At 45.1% G+C, this 16,124-nt stretch overlaps 1 protein-coding gene across 1 annotated transcript; it reads right to left on the bottom strand.

Annotated features, from left to right (window-relative positions):
* Positions 1-1,121: 1,121 nt before the first annotated feature.
* On the bottom strand, positions 1,122-7,585 carry FST (follistatin). The gene is made up of 6 exons (XM_084225085.1): positions 7,500-7,585; positions 5,329-5,520; positions 4,701-4,919; positions 4,132-4,356; positions 2,864-3,094; positions 1,122-2,144 (listed from the first exon to the last, which is right to left on the bottom strand). The coding sequence occupies exons 1-6, from the start codon at positions 7,579-7,581 to the stop codon at positions 2,062-2,064; spliced, it is 1,032 nt and encodes a 343-aa protein (XP_084081211.1). The 5' UTR covers positions 7,582-7,585; the 3' UTR covers positions 1,122-2,061.
* Positions 7,586-16,124: the final 8,539 nt, after the last annotated feature.

The raw sequence follows: 16,124 nt of genomic DNA, 5'->3' as shown, positions 1-16,124 counted from the left end.
CATGCAAACCTCAGGAGCTCAGCAAGGCCAAGTGCAAGGTCCTGCAGCTGCCCTGGGGCAATCCCAGCCACAGCCACAGGCTGGGCAGAGAAGTGATGGAGAGCAGCCCCTTGGGGAAGGACTTGGGGGTGATGGCTGATGGAAAACTCACCACGAGCCAGCAGTGAGTGCTCCCAGCACAGAATGCTGAGGGAATCCTGGGCTGCATCCAAAGCAGCACTGGCCAGCAGACTGAGAGAGGGGTTCTACCCCTCTGCTCTGCTCTGCTGAGGCCCCACCTGGAGCACTGCATCCAGCTCTGGGGTCATCAATATAAGAGGGACATGGAACTGCTAGAGCAAGTCCAGTGGAGGGTCATGAGGTTTGTAAGATGACTGGAGCATGTCGCCTGTGAAAACAGGCTGAAAAAGTGGGGCTGCTCAGGCTGGAGAAGAGAGGGTTGTGTGGGGACCTCACAGACACCTTCCAGTACCTGAGGGGACCTACAGGGAAGCTGGAGAGGGATTCTCTGACAGGAACTGGAGTGCCAGGGCAAGGAGGAATGGGTACTCTTTGAAGGAGGAGAAACTGAGAGCAGGTGTTAGGACAAAATTCTTTACTTTGAGGGTGGTGGAATACTGAAGAGTTGCCCAAAGAAGCCATGAATGCCCTATCCCTGGCAGTGTTCAAGGCCAGGTTGGATGGGGCACTGAGCAACTTGGCCTAGTGAAAGATGCCCCTGCCTATGGTAGGGGATTTGCAACTAGACAGTCTTAAGGTCTGTTCTAACCCAAAATATTTTGTGATTCTATGAAATTACAGACTTCCTGTTGAGAGGATTGAAAGTGGAAAAAAAAAAAAGACCAATCTCTTCTCCTCCATCACTGTAATTAAACAGTAATGAACTAGAGACATTGTTCCCATCTGAAAAGAGGGTTTCTTATATCAATGTGAGTTGAGAGCTTTGGCCTTAAGTGGTGCCGCATGGTGCAAAAGAATCCAGAGGACCAAAACTGTTCAGAACGAAAGGCTGAGGACTGCCTCTAGGGAAAATTCCACTTTTTATTTTTTTTTTCACTCATCGTTTATTTACAAATACACATTATAACTTTTATATACATTGCACATTTACATGGTAGAAAAGTACAAAACTATATATTTAAATGAATTTATATTTAACTCGCCATGTTTGAAAATATAAAATTGCATCAGAAAAAAAGTATTATGAAAAGCAAGAAACTTGAACTGATAAAGCTTTGATATAACTTTTAGCAACACACTGATTGGGAAAGAAAATTTTGAAATCGGTACTGCAAGACCATCTTAAAGGAAACACCTGATAAAACACTTATGCATGTGACAAAATATTAAAACAATAAAAAATAAAATAAAACCTTTATTCTTATTACAGTTAGGCCTGTAGATGTTATCAAACTTCACAATCCAATTTCTTTGGGTTCAAAATTTGTATAGTACAGTGTAAACTCTCAATACACTGAGATCATTTCAGTACACAATGTGATGAGAAGTAGAGAAAATGAAGTGTAAGAAGTTTCCTTAAAGATTGCCTCACTGCACCTTGACAGTATACTTTAGTCAGTTACAATGCCTTTTGGTCAGTCAAGATTCCTTGTAAACAAAAACACAGGGATCTTTTACATACAAAACCGGCAAAAAGAAAATCCAATAAATAAATGTAACAGAAACTGACATGCAAGTTTGTTAAAGTGGAAAAAAGTTAACATCCGTGAAACGAAGAGATGAGATCATGTGGGTAGGCTCTAAGGAATGGACTTTCATAGTTTACAGGAAAAAAGAAAAGCTTTACTTTACAAGCAAGAGACCTCACAATAAATAACACTGCTCTTCCCGTAACGAATAAATTTCTTCAAAAAACAAGGTGTACGGTCAACCAGACATTTTATGTATAAATTATAAAACATGACACAGTATAAATAAATGTCTACGAGACTCAACTATATGTATACTTTTTTTTTCTCCCCAAAATAAATAAGCATACACTTATTTACAGTACGGACATTGATTTTGTGCCCAATGGCTGTTTCATTAGTGATGGAGGTTTTACCACTCTAGAATGGAAGATATAGGAAAGCTGTAGTCCTGGTCTTCATCTTCCTCTTCATCTTCTGGGTCTTCATTAATTGCTAGATGGGGGAATACAGGGGAGCTGTTGTTTAAATAAGGACAACAACAGCGCAGAAGCAGCTCAGTGCATGTTTTGAAAGCCCTCTGAACAGCCATAATACAGCGTTGCATTTTATGCGACTTGTAGTGAGATGCTCTTTGGCATCTGCTGTTATGCAATAAGGTTTTTTTACACATAATCTATGAAGTCATAACTGCAGAAAGTTCTGAAGAATCAATGGCTCAGGTTTTATTGGCAGATTCCTGAAATCAAATAAAAAGCGCTCTGGTGTTTTAGTTTAATTGCTTTGTGTCCTTCATTCAGAGTTAGTAGAGGCAACTGTGCTAAACCAGGTGCCACGTACTACCTTTAGGCTTGTTCTTTTGGACCGAGTTAAGAGTTTATCCAGGTGTTAATAAAGCAATCAGCAAAGCACACGAGAGCAGACAAAGTACAAAAAAAGTCACTAGAATTACACTCCTCGGGCAACCCCTTTCTGATAGAATGGCTTGTCCTTGGAACATCCCCAAAAACTCCAACTTGAAGGCCAGCTCGTTGTTGGAGATCTATTGCATTTTATCAGCAACCAAAGTGTGTGCGTGAAAGATAGATACTTATATTCTACTGTACCTTGAATCAATAAATCAATCTTTTTTATGTTTAAAGGTGTAAGTCTTCATTACCTAGGTATCGCCTTCAGAAGCCTTAAGTGTCTGCAGAGTTAAAAATCTCACTTACAATTGCAAGATCCCGAGTGCTTAACTTCTAGAAGCACACCCATGGAGCAAGCTGCCTCTTTCATGGCACACTCGCTTGGGTAAGTTGTGTTATCGCTGGCACACACTGCTTCTTCTGACTTGCTTTCAGGGCACAGCTCATCACAGAGGGCACACCGACCTCTGCCAACCTTAAAATCCCACAAGCATTTCTTCCCAGCACTGCATTGAATGTCTTCACAGGATTTGGCTTCTAAAAATACACACAGAATACTAGAGGTAAGTGAAAAGACAAAGCAAAAAGCAAAGCAAAGACAAGCAACCCCCCCAAACCTCCCTTTCCCCTGTGAATTGTGAAGAAAGAAAGCTCAGATATAGTAGATGTGATGATACTCGCTGATTTTCCTCAAGCAAGTATTCCCTTGGACAACAGTGCCTGTCTATATGTGGGGGAGGAAAGACAGCTGTGCCAGCAAAGCTTGGCCCTGGGAATACAGAATTACATTTGCCTATTGTACATGACTTTCCTGCTCCATTTCATGTCAGTGGAAATTTGGCTCCCCAAATTAGCAGTAAATGCAGGATTTGTCAACAGGTCCAGCATTTCTAAATCTATTATTTTTAAGCTAACCCACAGACAGCAGTTGTCTACAAGATTTGAAAGGAAATTCACCTCAACCTATGCAAACTTAAAGCAACCTGAGACTCCCCCAAATTCCCCCAGCAGTTTTGGGGAGCAGAGGCTGCCCTGCAGGTGCTTCTTCATAATACACTGTGCAATCAATCCTTTCTGGAATCACTTCCAACACAGAATGTCAGGTTGCACAGAAATTATTTGCCTATCTTCACCCACCCACTGTCTCCAAAGCCCACAATTATTTCTAAAGAGGAAAAAGTGATCAGATGTTTTCAATTAAGTTAACGTAGTCTTTGCCAAGACCACTTGAAGACAATTGTTTCCAGGAATACAGACTATTGAATACGGGGACCTTATTACATCGTAACCATCTCATCATCTATTTCATGGAGGCTATTTCCCCATTGGATACTAATGTCAGCACTCACAGCCATAGCAGGATCAGGCCCTCTTCTCCCTCATGCCTACTGCAATCATTTCCAGGACTAAGATCACCCCAAGCTCTTCTCTTCTGGGAGGGGAGCACTAACCCAAGCTGCTGAAGTCTCTCTTCTTCCCCAACACTAACTACATCTGTCCAGTTACACACACTGGACACTCTGAAACAGGTGATTGCGGAAGCCCCCCACACTCAGTTTCCTCCAGATACTTACTGACGCATTTTCCTTCGTAGGCTAATCCAATGGATCTTCCCAGGAGGCAGGTAGCTTTCCTCAGGTGGCAGGCACTGGCGTAAGTTATGCCGTCATTCCCGCAGAGATACTGTTCAGGGGAGGTAGGCTCCGGACAAATTCGGTTACATGTCACGCAGTAGGCATTGTTGGTTTGGTCAACCACACACGTGGAGCTGCCTGGGCATAAGACATCCCTGCAGGTCTCTGAAATAAAGGCAGAAACACAGTGATTAGTAGAAGACACCAGGATCCCAGTGAGGAGTGCATAAATGACAACAAGAACAAATGACCACATAAAAGCCTTTAGCAGCTCTCCTCATTTAAGGGCTGCTGGAGGATGCCTTCATATCTCGGGGTAGCTGTGTGAACACAAGTGCTGCCAGACTATGGGAGCTCTCAGCTCAGCTACATCCTTGTCTGCTGAGCATGGTCTAGTTACTCTCTTCCAACCTGGTTCCTGTGAGGAAGTACATCCAACATCTCCTCCCTACTCTCAGACAGACACCCCTTGGCATTCGAGGGAGATTGGATTAGATTTGCAAACCTACTTTTGCATTTTCCCTGATACTGGACTTCAAGTTCGGGCTGTTCTTTACATCTGGCTTTGAGAAGGGCGCACTCGTTCCTGTAGGTTTTCCCATCTAAGCCACATACGGGGCCCTTCCAAGTGATATTAGAGCAATCCGGAGCACAAACACACCGAGGTTTGTTCTTCTTGTTCATTTTACATTTCTTCCCTGGTCCACAGTCCACATTCTCGCATGTTTCTGATGGAAGGAAAGAGGCACCACTTTAGTACCAAGCGCGCAGAAGAGACCTGGTGTCAAAACTGCTTAAAGAAAAAAAGACACCGTGAACCCAGAGCACAGAGCAAAAACACCGTTCTCCCTCCCGTTCCAGGACACGCCGCTCGAGGTATATTGCCCCTCCGCCAGTGAAGGCAGGGGGGAGAGAGGGTGTCTCCCCTCCTCCTCGTGATGTGCAAGGCGGCGGGCAGAAATGGGGGTCCCCCGGCGATCCCGGGGCTGGTACGAGACGTCCCTCAAAACCCCGACGAGGAAGGAGGCGAGAGGACAGCGCTGCCCCCCTCCAACTCCCTCCCCGCTCCTCCTCCCCCAGACCAGCCCCTGTCGGAGCCGCTCCTCAGCAGGGAGCAGCTCTCCAGCACCCCCTCACCTTTGCACGGGATGCAGTTTGGGGCTCCCCCATTAAAAATCATCCACTTAAAGAGCGTGTTGTCGTTGACGTCCTCCGCCGTCCACGACGTGGTCAGGCGGCCGCTCTTGCAGCACTCCTCCTTGCTGAGGTCGGTTTTGTAGAGGACCTGGCAGCGCCCGTTCCGCGCCTGCCGGAGCCAGCAGTTCCCAGCTGTGGGGCGGGGGGCGGGGGGGACACCCAGACGGATCAGTGGCGGCCACCAGTGACCCAGACACAGCACGTGCGCCTTGCCGTGACTTTTACTAGACTGTTTCCTTTTATTTGTCCCGTTTCATAACCCGCAGCTACTACGGCCCATTTGGAAGCGCAGTTTAAAAAACAAACAAACCCTCCCCCCCCACCAAAACCCAACCAAACAAAAAAATCCTCCCCAAAACCACAAAAGAACTAAAAAACCCAAACCAAGAAAACAAAACAAAATCCAAAACAAAACAAAATGAAAGAAAGAGAAGACCCGACCAAAACAGAGCGAGAGTTTTTGGAGGTATTTATTCCATATGTAGAGCAGAAGGAGCACTGCCGACACGTGACAGAGGCTTGAAAAGGATGTGCATTTAAAAGGGAATAAAAAGAAAATCGCGCTTGCAAATTCCTTCCTCCTCCCCCTGCCCTCTCCTCCTCACCGCGGCTGCACAGCAGCATTGTTTTAGTGCCGCACAGTTTCACTCCCAGCCCATTTTGCAATCTGCACGAATTGGGAACATTTGCTGTTAGCGAAGTCTTTCGAAATCGCCACATTTTGCTGTTTCTATTAACAAATGTCTCCTTCACTAAAATAATTCAGCAGAGTTCCAAAAAAAAGTGAGCAAAGTACATAAAATACAAGGACACTTATAGTAGGAGGTCCCTGCAGAGTTTTAAAAACCGATCAAGCTGGAAAAGTTATAGGTGCCATCCCTCCTGCAAACATTTCAGAGGAAAGTACACTGCCCTTACACCGGACAGAGTGGGTTTTCTTGGAGTTATTTTTTGCCTTTTTCCCCCCCCATTAGTATCCCTGTTATTTGTGGAGTCAAGCCAAGAACATTAGTCCAAGCAACTCCCCCTTTTTTAGCTGAAGCATTTTAGTTGAGATGAGTCTCTCGTGAATAACCAATGTGACTTCTCCAGCAACTCAATACCAATTGATTCTGCTGCTAATCCAGCCAGGGCTCGATCCTGCCTCCTTACTCCGCTGGGAATGTACCGCAGCGAGGGGTCAGGATCGGCCAGAAGAGATGTTGCTGGGCGCGGGGGAAGACCCCCACTCCCTCTAAAAATCATTGAACAAACAATTCCCTTATTAAAAAAAAAAAAAAGTTTTGTGTCTTACAGTTGCCTACGTTAGATTAACTTACATCTATATCGGTACTGGGGAAGGGAAAAAGAAAAGAAAGAATTATAAAAGAAGCAATGGCAAGACGTCCAGGTTGTGGCTGGAACATGGTCAAGAAAAGGGGAAAAGCCCCCAAACTAAAGATCAGTATTCCCTTGCGTCGAAAGAGGGCTCTTAAGAGTTATCAATATCAGGTTTGGGTTTGTTTTGTTCGCACGAAAAAGAAAAAAACCCAACCACCAACTTATTTAAGCATAGTCTTCAGTGCAGGAGAATTTACAACGCTAATATTTACTCAGACACACGCTCCCCCCCCCCCCAAAAAAAAAAAAAAAAAAAAAGAGTAGGGACGAGGAGGAAATCCCAATATTAAAGTCAGTAAAATGACCACTTATTGGTTTCTAAAAATGTCAGCTGTAATCGTGGGGTTCTCCATCACCACCTCTCCTTCAGTCAGTCAGGAGAGATAAAAATCTGAACTAAATTACCAACAAACTTTGTGCATTCATTCGGCAGCCGAGACTGGGAAAGTTCCCTCACGATGCTGCTCTTCATTCATGCTGCATAATAACAACAAAAAACAAGAAACATCCTATCTGTCCTCTGTGCCTTTGCAGAGCAGTGCGAAGATCCGATCTAAAAGGGATCTAAGTGACACCTCTGCACCTCGCTACAAAGCCCACAGTTAACTTCTGTTCTGTTGGACCTTGGAGAGAGGCGTTTAACACCGCAAGCAAACTAAACCGTGCCCGAAAGACAGAAAACATTAGTAATAATAAAGAAACATATCTGCGAATAAACAGTCTGGTCTTACCCTGCACTGTGTGATCTTCCATGAAGTGGCACAGAAACATCAGGATTAAGAGCATGCCCGGGTGGATTCTCTGATTTAACATCCTCAGTATAGCAGGGAGTGAGAGAGACGCAGAGACAGCGTGAGGGGGAGTAGGGAGAGGGAGCGAGCACTAGCCAGCCTGCTTATGATCGCTCTATTGAATGAACGTCAGGCTCTGAATGCAGTCTCTCTTTAAATCTATACGGGGGTCCTAGCTGTCTGCGGTGGGCGGTCTCCTAATGTGTGTGTGTGTCTGCTCGGGGGTGGGGAGATTTAAAAAGTTCAGTGTGAATCAGGTGACATTTTCCACCTTCTGGAAACCCTCTCCAATTATCCGCTCTAGGTGCACGCACACACAGGCGCGCACCCGCGCAACCCTGAACGGCGGAGCCGCCGGCGGGGGCAGCGGCGGGAGCGGCCCCGGCCCCGGCCCCGGCCCCGGCCCCGGCCCCGGCCCCGCCGCGGAGCCGCCGCGGCCGCGCAAGCGCCACGGGGGGCTGGAGACCCGCGGGGCGTCGCGGCCGCCCCAGGGGCGCCCCGGCCCCTCCGGCGGGCTGGGGGTGCTGCCGGGGCGCGGAGCGGAGCCCGCCCGCCCGGAGTCGGCTGCGCGGGCGCGGTCCCCGCGCGAGGTGGCCGCGGAGGATACATCCCACTCCCCGCACCTCCGCCGGGCGGGCGGACACATCGCTCGGCCCAAAGAAACCCCAAACCCCGATCGACCAGCCCCAAACCTGGAAAACGCCAAAACCCCGAAAGACGGAAACGGCTAAAAGTTTAATACCTAGGGCCGTTCCCGGGTGATAGGCTTTTCACTGGGAGAGCCCGGGAGGACGAGACGGGAACGGGGGCGACGTAGGCGGTCTCCTTTCAGAAACAGAAAGATTGCAACATCGATAATGAACTTCTAGGGCACTAGTTTATTAAGCACAGTCTGGCATTATTCTCCCCTTAGAAAAGTTGGCGGTCTCTCATTTATAACATTTTTTGGCACCGCTGAATGAAACTGAGTAGGCGATATTTCCTTTTATACAAAACGATTACTTAACGGAAAATGGTATTGTTTATTCAAAAGCTGCCTTTTAAATTTCGATTCTTTCGCTTTTCTGAGCCACCAAAGCACAACAGACTGCGAAGTATGCAGACAGGAATGCCCGGACAGTGCCGGGTCAGGGGCCGGTGCGCCGCTGCCGCCCGCGCCCTCCGCCCGGCCCTCCCCACACCCCTCCTCCCCGCTCCCGCCCCCCGCCACCCCCTCCCGACTGCCCCCTCCCCACAACTGCAAATAACTCAGTGATAACAGATTTTTTTCCACCAACTGCAGGAGATAGTGCTAATCTTTTAATAAAAGATCCCATTACAATGGGATCTGTCTGGACAGACTATAATAGATCCAGAAATACAGCCGTGCTAATATTAGAAGACAGTTGTTTGGGTGCCTCAGGCCGGGCCCTGGTCCCGCTTTGAAAGTGGGCATGAATCACAATGTCCCTCGGTACCACCTGCGGTCACACGCATTAAGGAGCAGACTGGTAAATGATTGACCTCGCTGCATTTTTGTTGTTGTTGTTGTTGTTGGGGTTTTTTTTCTTTTTTTTTCTTTTTTTTCTTTTTTTTTTCTTTTTTTGTTATTATTATTATTATAAACCTCGTCCTGAGCATCGCCCGGGCATTTTGAGCACTTCAGAAGCTCCGGGACTCCACATCCTTTCTAATCTTTTCCCAGATTGGTGCCACTCTCCCCCTGCCCCCCGCCCCTGCTGCCGGCTGCCGGAGCCGCGCTCATGCGGGGTTGCGTACTGCCCTCTACCGGCGGCGCCGCGCAGCGGCAGCGCCCGAGCGCCCCGGGCCCCCGAGCCGGCCCTGCCCGCGCCGCGGACGGTCCCGGGCAGCGCCGGAGCCCGGCCGCAAGGTGCTCCGGGGACAGCTCCGGCGGCCGCCGTCCCCGCGGGGCTCCGGACACATCCGCTGCACAGGTCGGCAGTCAGCACGGCCCCCGCCGGGGCCGCATCCGTGCCGGGGCTGGTCCGGGAGGAGTCCCGGGGGAGGCTCGCGGGGATCCCGGCGGCAGCGCGGGGAGCGCAGGCGGCTGCTCCCGAGCACGGCGGCCGGGCTCGGCTGGGCTCGGCTCGGCTGGGCTGGGCTTGGCTCGGCTGGGCTCGGCCAGGCCCAGCACGGTCCAGCACGGTCCGGCACTGCGCAGCCTGGCTCGGCGCGGCACGGCACTGCCCGGCCGCCTGGAGGGCTGCGGGGTCAGGCTCACCTTCCCGTGTTCCGTTTGTGTATGTTTTTAGTAATTGGCCAATACGGTGTTTATCCTGAAAATGTTTTCAGTTATAGAGGGGCGTTTTCAGGCCGTGTTCCTGGAAATGAAACACAGAATGGGTCGATAAGGTTTACACGTGCTTCATGCATGCATCATCGGGAGATCAATATGATTGCGCTGGTATGGAGATTTGTATCACACCTGTTCTCTGACATCACTTAGAAACAGCTGCTGTTTCTTTCATTGTTTTCCTTTTTTTTTTTTTTTTTTAATTTTTTTCTTTAAATGCTAGATACTGGGTTTGTGAGTAAGAACATGTCAGGGACATATTATGTAATCAGAAATGCTTTCTTTTTTCTCACTGTGTGTGTGCCACTCTTTATGACTCCCCCGCCCATTTCTGCTTTGCCAACAATCATATTTAAATTACCAAAAAAACAATAGCGTCGATCTGTAACTGAACTGTCAGGCAGCACAAGAAAAGAGTGTTGTTTTCAGTCTGACAGGTTTCACAACTTCTTTCTACCAAGAAATGTATGCATTTTAATATAGGCTTTTGGATGTGAATCCAATCTTTGCAGCTGGTCCTGATCTTGGAATAATAGAGCCTTTAAAAAAAATCCTTATATACTTACATCTCAGACTTTCAGAAAGTTCAGATTTGGCTCTCAATTTACATATTTCTGTGTTTTACTTCTAATATAGCTACAGTCATAGTTACAGCTACAGCAAACTCCATAATACAAAATATTAAGTGGCTGGCCTCTGAATAAAATAGTAGCAAAATACGGAGAAGGAGGAAAAATAATCAGCAAGTTACCTTGTCAACGTGTGCTATTAACGTACACACACACAGGTACAGACACACATACATACACACACGTACGTGGAATATTGACTTTGTGATGTCAGTATGCACTGCACTAGTATAACATTACCTTTTACACCCTTCCCCTTATTCTGTTGCCTAACAGAAGAGTGGTTGCTGGTATCAGGAGTGGACCAGCTTGGAGCCCTCTCTTTGATAAGGAACATGTCTGCAATAAAATTTTTTAGGTTGTGGATGGGATTCCAGGACAAAACGTTATTTGGAACGGATCTGGGTTTTGATCAAGTGCAAATGGGAAGGGCTATCCTGGCAATCTAGCATTCAAGGGAGCAGAGAAAGACTCAGACACCCTCCTGTGGTCCTGGATGTATGTATGAATCATCCCATGCAGTTTCTCACACGACTGGCCTCTCCCACTGAGCAAGTACTCAAATAAAGGTAGAACGTCCTCTTCTGGTAGGAGAGAAGGCTTGTTACTTGCCTTTGTTCTCACCTAATTGCACTGATTATCACAGAAAGAAGGACCTGCTTCTGGAAAACTGCAATTTAATGTAGTCTCCCCTCATTTGCATCTCAGATATTAAATTTAAGGACCTTTCTGGGTACCATTGCATGGTACCATTTGAAAATCTTTCCCTCCACTTTTTTTTTTAAAGTATAGGATAAGAAGAATTACAGTCCTTCAACAACTCTTCTGTAGAAATTTCAAATGCTATTTCTCAGCAAAAAGTAGCATAAAAAAATTGTATTACAAAATTTGATTTCTTGATTTAACCCGGACATTTTGCAGAAAACAAGCAAACTACTTCCTGATAAAACTAAGCTCTAAAATATGTGAACTGAATTCTAATATCAGGTATTGGCTATGTGTGCTATTCCACTGAAATTATTCCTGCACATCAGTGAGACTGTTAAACATACAACTTGCAGTATATGCTCTTGGGAAGTGATGTTCTTATTGGAGGTTGAACAATTGTTTTTTCTTTTTTTTTGTCAAATTGACCTAGAGGTTATGTCTGCTGTCAGGTGGTGGGCAATGGACTGGTAAAGAGGTACTGGGGATCTCACCTAATACATAACACTGGCAAAACTCCTCATTCTGGTTCATACTGCAGAAAGGTCATGTAGACAGGTATCATTCATGTTTTAGGACAGATAAAATTGACGTGCATGTGATATGAGCCACACTGACTGCTTCCTTACCTTCTTTTGGTGGTTCAAGAAGTAATAACAGAAATGTGTATCCCTCTACAGTTTGAAGGATACCTACCTCTTACTGGAAGCCCAAACAGGACAAGCTGTCTTAGATACTCCAGAGGCGTTCTCTGTCTTGGGCTGGCAGTACCATGGACCAGCGCTGAGGAACTGCAGCAAGTCTTATTATCCAGTACCCATTGCAAACGGGATGTGGTGTGGCAGGACCAAGAGGTTTAATGTGCAAGTGGAATGAAAACAGGTTATTAAACAAGTTGCAAAATCTTTCTGGATTACTGAAAGCTTGGAAAAAAGTGTGAAATTCCAGTAGAAAATGGTATTGGAAAAAGACTGTAAGGAAGCTATTAAAAGCATTAAGTATCTGAGGAAGTGAAATAAAAAGTTATAAAGGAGTCTACTGATCTATTGCTTTCCTGATTTGTTGAAGAGGTGCTCTTCTGTATATTTTCAGACAATATTAAACAACTAGAAAGGTGCAACAGATGGTGGAACTTCTAGGGCAAGTATCTCACCTTCTTGGGATTGCAGTGTTCAACAGCAGCAGGAATTCTGGGGTAGAAAGGTGCAACAGATGGTGGAACTTCTAGGGCAAGTATCTCACCTTCTTGGGATTGCAGTGTTCAACAGCAGTAGGAATTCTGGTAAAAAAAAAATAAAAGGAAAGAAAATATAGTTATTGTGGGAAACTTGCTCTTCACAGTTCTTAGGATGCTGCTACTGTAAAGAAATGCTAAAAGAACAGCACTACTAGCTCTAGACAACCTATTTCCTCATAAAGGCTTAAGAAGTGGCCTGGTAGGAGGGAGCATGGAGATAGCAAAACTGTCAGGCAGAGCAGCTAAGTCATGTGTGAAGTGCTGAATGGCTCTTGCCCATCTTCCTGACAGGCAAATTGCCTTTTCTGCTTCCACAACTGTTCCAAGTGAAGCTATGTCATTCTTGGTGACAAAACTTCAAATTTTTAAGTTATGATTATAGGTGAGGGGCATGGTGCTTTAGGAATGGCTAAATGGGGTTTTTTGTGGGTATTGTGCTTTTAAGGTCTGGAACATTTTGTAAGGCATACTTCAAAGAGACGTGTCAGTTGGCAATCAGTTGCAGCTGAACCAGGACTGGAGATTAAACCAAAGATAAAGAGGACAGACATAGTTTGTAAACAACTGTTGTGAAAATTAAATCAAATTTTGCCGTTACTTTCTGTTTCTTTTTGTTAGTTTGTTGTCTTCTTGTTTGAGTTAATGTGAAGGGCATATCTGATTCTTTGTAAGTGTGGGGTCACATACCTCTCTAATCCAAAAAAAGGCTGTGTTTGACTGTAGGTCCTGGATTGGAGCTTAACGGGAAAAAAAAATCACTATTAAGCATGGTGGTCAGCTTTGACAAGCTGAGTGTAGTAAGACAAAAAGGGTACTAGATGGAGAATTTCCAGTTCAATGCATATATCTGGTGATGTACCAGGTCTTGTTTCTAGACTAAGAGTGTGAGTACCTGACTGCATCAAAGCTACAGCCTTGCAAAGGACAGATCATTAACTTCTTGTTGTGAGGTTTATATTTACTTTATTGCCTATCTAGGAAGAGGATCGATTTTAATGGTTTACTTTCAGGTATTAATGGAACCAAACGGATTTTAGACTGCTGTTTAGTCAGTGCCAGCTTACTGGGACGTTATCAAAATTGTCTTACAGGATACCTGTTGGTAAACTCCAAATGCTCCCAATGTCACCTTCTAGTACTGCCTTAAATGTGCTGGTCAGGAGAGAAATGAACTGGATGTCAGCAAAAATGAAGATCTAAATATGACTAACTGTGAGAAAGAATTTTAGAGAAGATAAGGTCATGGCTATGATGGAAGCAAAGAAAGGCTTTTATCCCAGTTGTGGTTAGCTGCTTTATTTTTATGAGCAGAAAAGGAGTATATTTCAGGATCTAGAGCATCATCACACACGTATCATGTCCCTCTACAGGTAATCAAAATTTTTGGTCCATTAAAAAGTATGTTTTTGCTATCACAAAAAGAACAGTGAATTTCCAAAATTATTTTTTAATTCAAATTGAAACTATTGTACTATATTAAGTACATGGCTCTGTATGTGCTTCTGTAGATTTGTCCTATGGCAGTGCTAGATAGTGGTGTCCACAGAGCATCTACAGGCTTATTTTGAAGTCAGACTTTTATGAAATAAATACAAGTATTAGTTGTCAGTATGGGAAGGATGAAGACCCCACGGTAATTTATGCTTTGTTTTGGGACTTCTTTCATAAATTTCTTTGCAATGGATGCCCTGCATGGATCACTTAGAGTTTGTTGGCTTCACAGTGTGTGCTGTGGGAGTTGTCTCCCTTCAGTAGTAGCACTAAAATTGTGTTATGTCCTCCTAAAACTCCCCTGAGCAGGGCACCTAGTGATCCCTGTGGCTCCTGTTCTGTCCACTGATGTGCTTAGTTTGCATACACTTCCTTATACTCTTGATCATGAGGTGACTTGAGTAGCCACAAGCTATGGATAGAAAAATGTATCTCCAGACTGCCAGTCCTTACAGTACCCTTTCTCCCTGGCTGTCTGGGAGAAGAGGTGCATTTTCTGTACACCAGGCAGCAAGTTTAGTCACAGGTTGGCAAGGCAGTCCAGAATGCATGGGTTTGAGCTTCTGCTTTCTTGCCCCTGTGCTGACCCTTCCCTGTTCTCATGATCAACCTAAACAACTCTGGTGTCCAGTGGTCATCAGTAGGAGGGATATCTGTGGAGCATCAGACTCTGAGAATGTGCTCATCCTTAACAGGTCTTGTTATTGTACAAGCTATTGTGGGAGCAGGAGGAGTTAAACATGGAGATATCTACATCTCAGATGAGAAGGTTTAAGAGGTAAAGGCAGGAAAAAGGCTTAGCTATTTTTCCATATTATATACCTATTCGGTGTAGTTCCAGCTGTTGCTACAGAAGTGTATGGTATCATATCTGGCAGCTTTGTACAAATAACCTGGGTACACTTGGACTTGATGAATGACATTAAATATCTTTGCTCAGGTACGAAACAACATCCCAAAGGCCTAGGGATAGCCTGTGGAACAGCAGGGATAAGCCCCAAATCTTAACTAAATCTGTCTCCATTGGCCATGTTTTCTTGCTGCTGTGTTACCTTATCTCATTTATGCATGCAGAAATCCTTCGATTGGCCCCACATTTTAAAATGTGAAATAAGAAAGAAAAGCTGATTATTAAAATGAAAGTTGTTTCATTAATGCCTCATAAAATTCCAGTGTTGAGGATTAGCTCTATATTAGGTATCTTCTTTTTTTTTATGTCTATTGCATTTACCACTGATCCATGTTTTTCTTTTTTTGAAGATAATAGAATTATGAGGTTTGGTCATGATGTTTGTCCTACTTAGTTTCATTACAGGCAGTAGAAGGTCACAGTAATGTGGCCCAGAGTCCAAGTATTCCCTTGTTCCTAGCATCTTAGTTCGCCCCTAACTGTGCAATCTTGAAACTCCCATTTCCAAGACAAAACTCGGTCTGTTTCTAGTCCTTCACTCACTGACCATGTGCTGCAGAGCTCATGGAGCTTTCTGAGCGTCCTTCATGGTATCCAAAAGAAAGATCAAATTCTGTGGTGGTAATGGTGAGAGGGCACTGTGGAATCCTTTCCAGCTATGTATACGAAGGCCATGTCTGGAAATGGAAAAAGTCACAGAATTGTTCTGTCAGAGGTCCCAAATGCCTTCTAACCTGAATGCTAAAATAGTGCTATTTGCCATGTAGGGTCATAACCAGCAAATCTGGGAGGCTTGGCAGGTCCCTGTTTCTCTGTAATGAAGACAGTAATGGTTAAATAGAGGATGCCCTAGGTCCCACACCTCTGACTGGAGGTTCTCACGAGTCTTTGTTTTTCATGGTTGCTCACCTCAGTGAGTTGCAGTATTGCCAAGGTCAAATATTCAGAATGTACGTGTGTCACAAGGCTTGATTCAAACAAATCATCTTAAGTAAGTAGTTTTAAATCCAGTTGTCTTTATTTCTGGTTTCTGTCTATCTTTCTGGTTTCTGGGATGGCAATCACTTTTTTAAGTCTTCCTGCACAACAATGACATTTCCAAGTAACTTTTTAATAATTGAAGCAGAGACAGGATTCCAGTATCTAGCATTTTAAGAACATCTTTGACAGAAACACCAGGTTTTCCAACCAGGAAATTTAGACCTGCGAGGTGTGGGGCCACGCTGTCCCTAAAAGGTGTGAAAACACAATAGCAAAAGTAGCCTATTTTGTGGAAATATGATTGTCAGAGAAAGACACT

Source organism: Fringilla coelebs (genome assembly GCF_963513975.1).
Source record: "Fringilla coelebs genome assembly, chromosome: Z".
NCBI classification, from domain to species: domain Eukaryota; kingdom Metazoa; phylum Chordata; class Aves; order Passeriformes; family Fringillidae; genus Fringilla; species Fringilla coelebs.
The sequence above is the reverse complement of the archived record's forward strand: the minus strand, read 5'-3'. Positions and strand labels throughout refer to the sequence as shown.